The sequence below is a fragment of the Poecilia reticulata genome, linkage group LG17 (assembly GCF_000633615.1).
Source record: "Poecilia reticulata strain Guanapo linkage group LG17, Guppy_female_1.0+MT, whole genome shotgun sequence".
Taxonomy (NCBI): Eukaryota; Metazoa; Chordata; class Actinopteri; order Cyprinodontiformes; family Poeciliidae; genus Poecilia; species Poecilia reticulata.
In genome coordinates, this window is record NC_024347.1 from 30,626,448 (window position 1) to 30,628,929 (window position 2,482).

General features: G+C 45.9%; 1 protein-coding gene across 2 annotated transcripts in view; it reads right to left on the bottom strand.

The window, feature by feature from the left end:
- The window catches only part of tmem71 (transmembrane protein 71), an 8,514-nt gene extending 6,038 nt beyond the window's left edge, over positions 1-2,476 (bottom strand). For both annotated transcript variants that reach the window (XR_536026.1, XM_008434760.1), the window contains exons 1-4: positions 2,210-2,476; positions 1,872-1,930; positions 1,261-1,306; positions 681-890 (exon numbers count right to left, since the gene is read on the bottom strand). Coding sequence is in view for 1 of the 2 variants with exons in the window: in XM_008434760.1 (XP_008432982.1) it covers positions 681-890; positions 1,261-1,306; positions 1,872-1,902 (287 nt within the window). In the remaining variant the exon portion in view is untranslated. The remainder of the gene's footprint in view (positions 1-680; positions 891-1,260; positions 1,307-1,871; positions 1,931-2,209) is intronic.
- Between the last annotated feature and the right edge of the window lie 6 nt (positions 2,477-2,482).

Below are 2,482 nucleotides of genomic sequence, written 5' to 3' on the forward strand. Positions count from 1 at the left end.
ACCCCATAGAGGTTAAAATGACTGCTGGGCATCAAAACCACAGAACAAACAGGGAAAAAAATATTAAAAATGACTCAAAATGACTAAAAATCACCAAAAATAACTAAAGAGACTAAAAATGTGCCCAAGTTAGCAGCAAAAATCAAAGAGAAGCAGAAAAAGGTTCAAACAGGATGAGATGGGTAAAAAAAACACAAATCAACTTTAAATTTATGAGAAATTTACACAGATTAAAAACGAAATGGTTTCAGTTTAGCAGTTAGCAAGAATTTACTGAATAATGTTACAATGTTTATCTTCAATAAAAACCCAAATATGGCTCAGAGTGACACCAAATATCTTTAAAGTAACATAAAAAAGGATAAAAGTAACAAAACAAAAGGAACATTTGAAATGGTCTAAAATGAAAGAAACACGAAACCAACCGACTCAGCAGCAGACGTCTAAACCCGCCAGCAGGGGGCAGCACTCTGACGCAGAACCACAAACATCCCATAACACTGACGGTCTCCTAGCAACAGCCCTCGGTGACATCACCGCGGCGCCGCTGAAGTCACCGAGGAAGAATTTACAGCTGAGTGAAACCTGCCTGACGAGGCGGAGAGCCGCGCTCTGATTGGCTGCTGCAGGGCAGGAATCAGCCCGCCTGTTCTCACCTGTGTGATGATGTCACACCTCACCTGACCAGGTTCTCCTTGTAGGACACGCTGGTCCTGCAGTCGGTCAGAGACACGTTTCCGTCCTCGTCCAGGCAGAAGCTGTCCTCTGTGACGTCGTAGTAACCGTTGGTGAGGAGGCGCGGCGAGCGGCGGCAGCAGCAGGGGGCGCCGGCGTCCGCAGACGGGTAGCAGACGTAGGACGAGTCGGGGGACAGGAGGGACACGTCCGGGCTGCGGGGGGACGAAATGTTTATGCATTAAGTCAGATTTTCATTCCTTCATGTTTCAGTCTGATTAAACAAGTAGAAACATTTTGACGTCGTTTTCCTTCAGGCTCAGAAAGTCGTTTAAATATTCATAGGTCTGTCGCAATCAGCTCAGATTCATCGCTTCTCTCTTTCAAACAAACACTGGATGGTAAAAGTTTACAACTCACTTTGTTTACTTAGGATGTTTCCAGTTCCAGTACTGAATGTTTGTTAGAACTTGTGTCCTGACATTATATAACTAGAAAATGGACCCAAAACAACAACATGATCCTTAATCTCTGTGACTCATCCAGTTAAACTGGTCATGGAGTGTTTATGGGAAGCTGGTTCACCTGTGGCAGGAGTGATTCCCACGCAGCCGCCGTTTTATCGGGGAACCTGAGCAACAGAAGAGGTTGGGTTACGTTCAGGAACCGGCAGGTTTCTGAATACAGTCAGAGATGCAGAGTCCAGGTTTAACCGTCTGCTGTGGTTAAGCACCTGGTGACGGTGGGAAGAAACATTCCTACAGAAACCGGGTTAAGGAGCTTCATTCAGGCAGATTTACATCCATTTTCTCTCTTCAGAAGGATAATAACTCCATGTAGACGCAGCTGAGTGCAAATGTCAGCAGGCCTGTTAGTCTCTGTGATCAGTTTTCAGATGCCTCCATCTTTAATCAGCTACAAACGATCATTTTCTACCAATTTACCACAATGGAGGAAGAATTATGGGCTAATTCACAACAGATTTCACTCATTTTATTTTCTTCTGTCTGCCATAAATAACAGATTTTAGCAGAATTAAAATGTTAATTACAAATAAAACTCTAAGCACGGTGGTGGCAGCACCTCAGGTAATGGAGGCTGGGATTGAATTTAACCCACCAACACGCCTGAGCAGCCGCCTGTGTGTGTGTGTGTGTGTGTGTGTGTGTGTGTGTGTGTGTGTGTGTGAGACGTACTGGTGACGGCTCCAGAGAAGAACAGAGCCATGTTTGTCGGCTGCGTCTCGTCTGTTGATCTGTGAAGCAGCAGAAATCCGACGCCCAGCGGTGAGAGAGAGCAGAACCGATCAAACTCGGCCAGAAATCAGATTCAGTCTGAACAGGTGAACATTCAGGCTCAGATTACGGATTCTCTGCAGAAGTGAATAATCTTCAGTTTCCTCCCGTTTAGTTTCTCCCCTCTCAGACAGATGAGCTAATCTGTGCAGATCTGATCAGGGATTAACAGAATCTACTCCAATCCCGTCGTCGGAGCGTATTAAACCGCTACTTATTTTGATAAAGTTTATTTTTACCTTCAGGCTGAGGAGGAAGAAGTTTATCTGCTGCGGTTCTGTCACATCCTGCAGCGGCGAAGCTGCAGAAGAACAAGCAGAGACACAGAAAGAGGCCGAGAGTCTGAGGTCATGTTTCCTGTTAACCGTTTATCAGCCGAGCACAAAACTCAGGAACTGACTTCAGCAAAGTCAGAGACCGAAAATCCGGCTGAGAGAGGTCGTCTGGACCGAACCCGAGGTCGTCTGGACTGAACCTGAGGTCGTCTGGACCGAACCTGAGGTCGTCTGGAC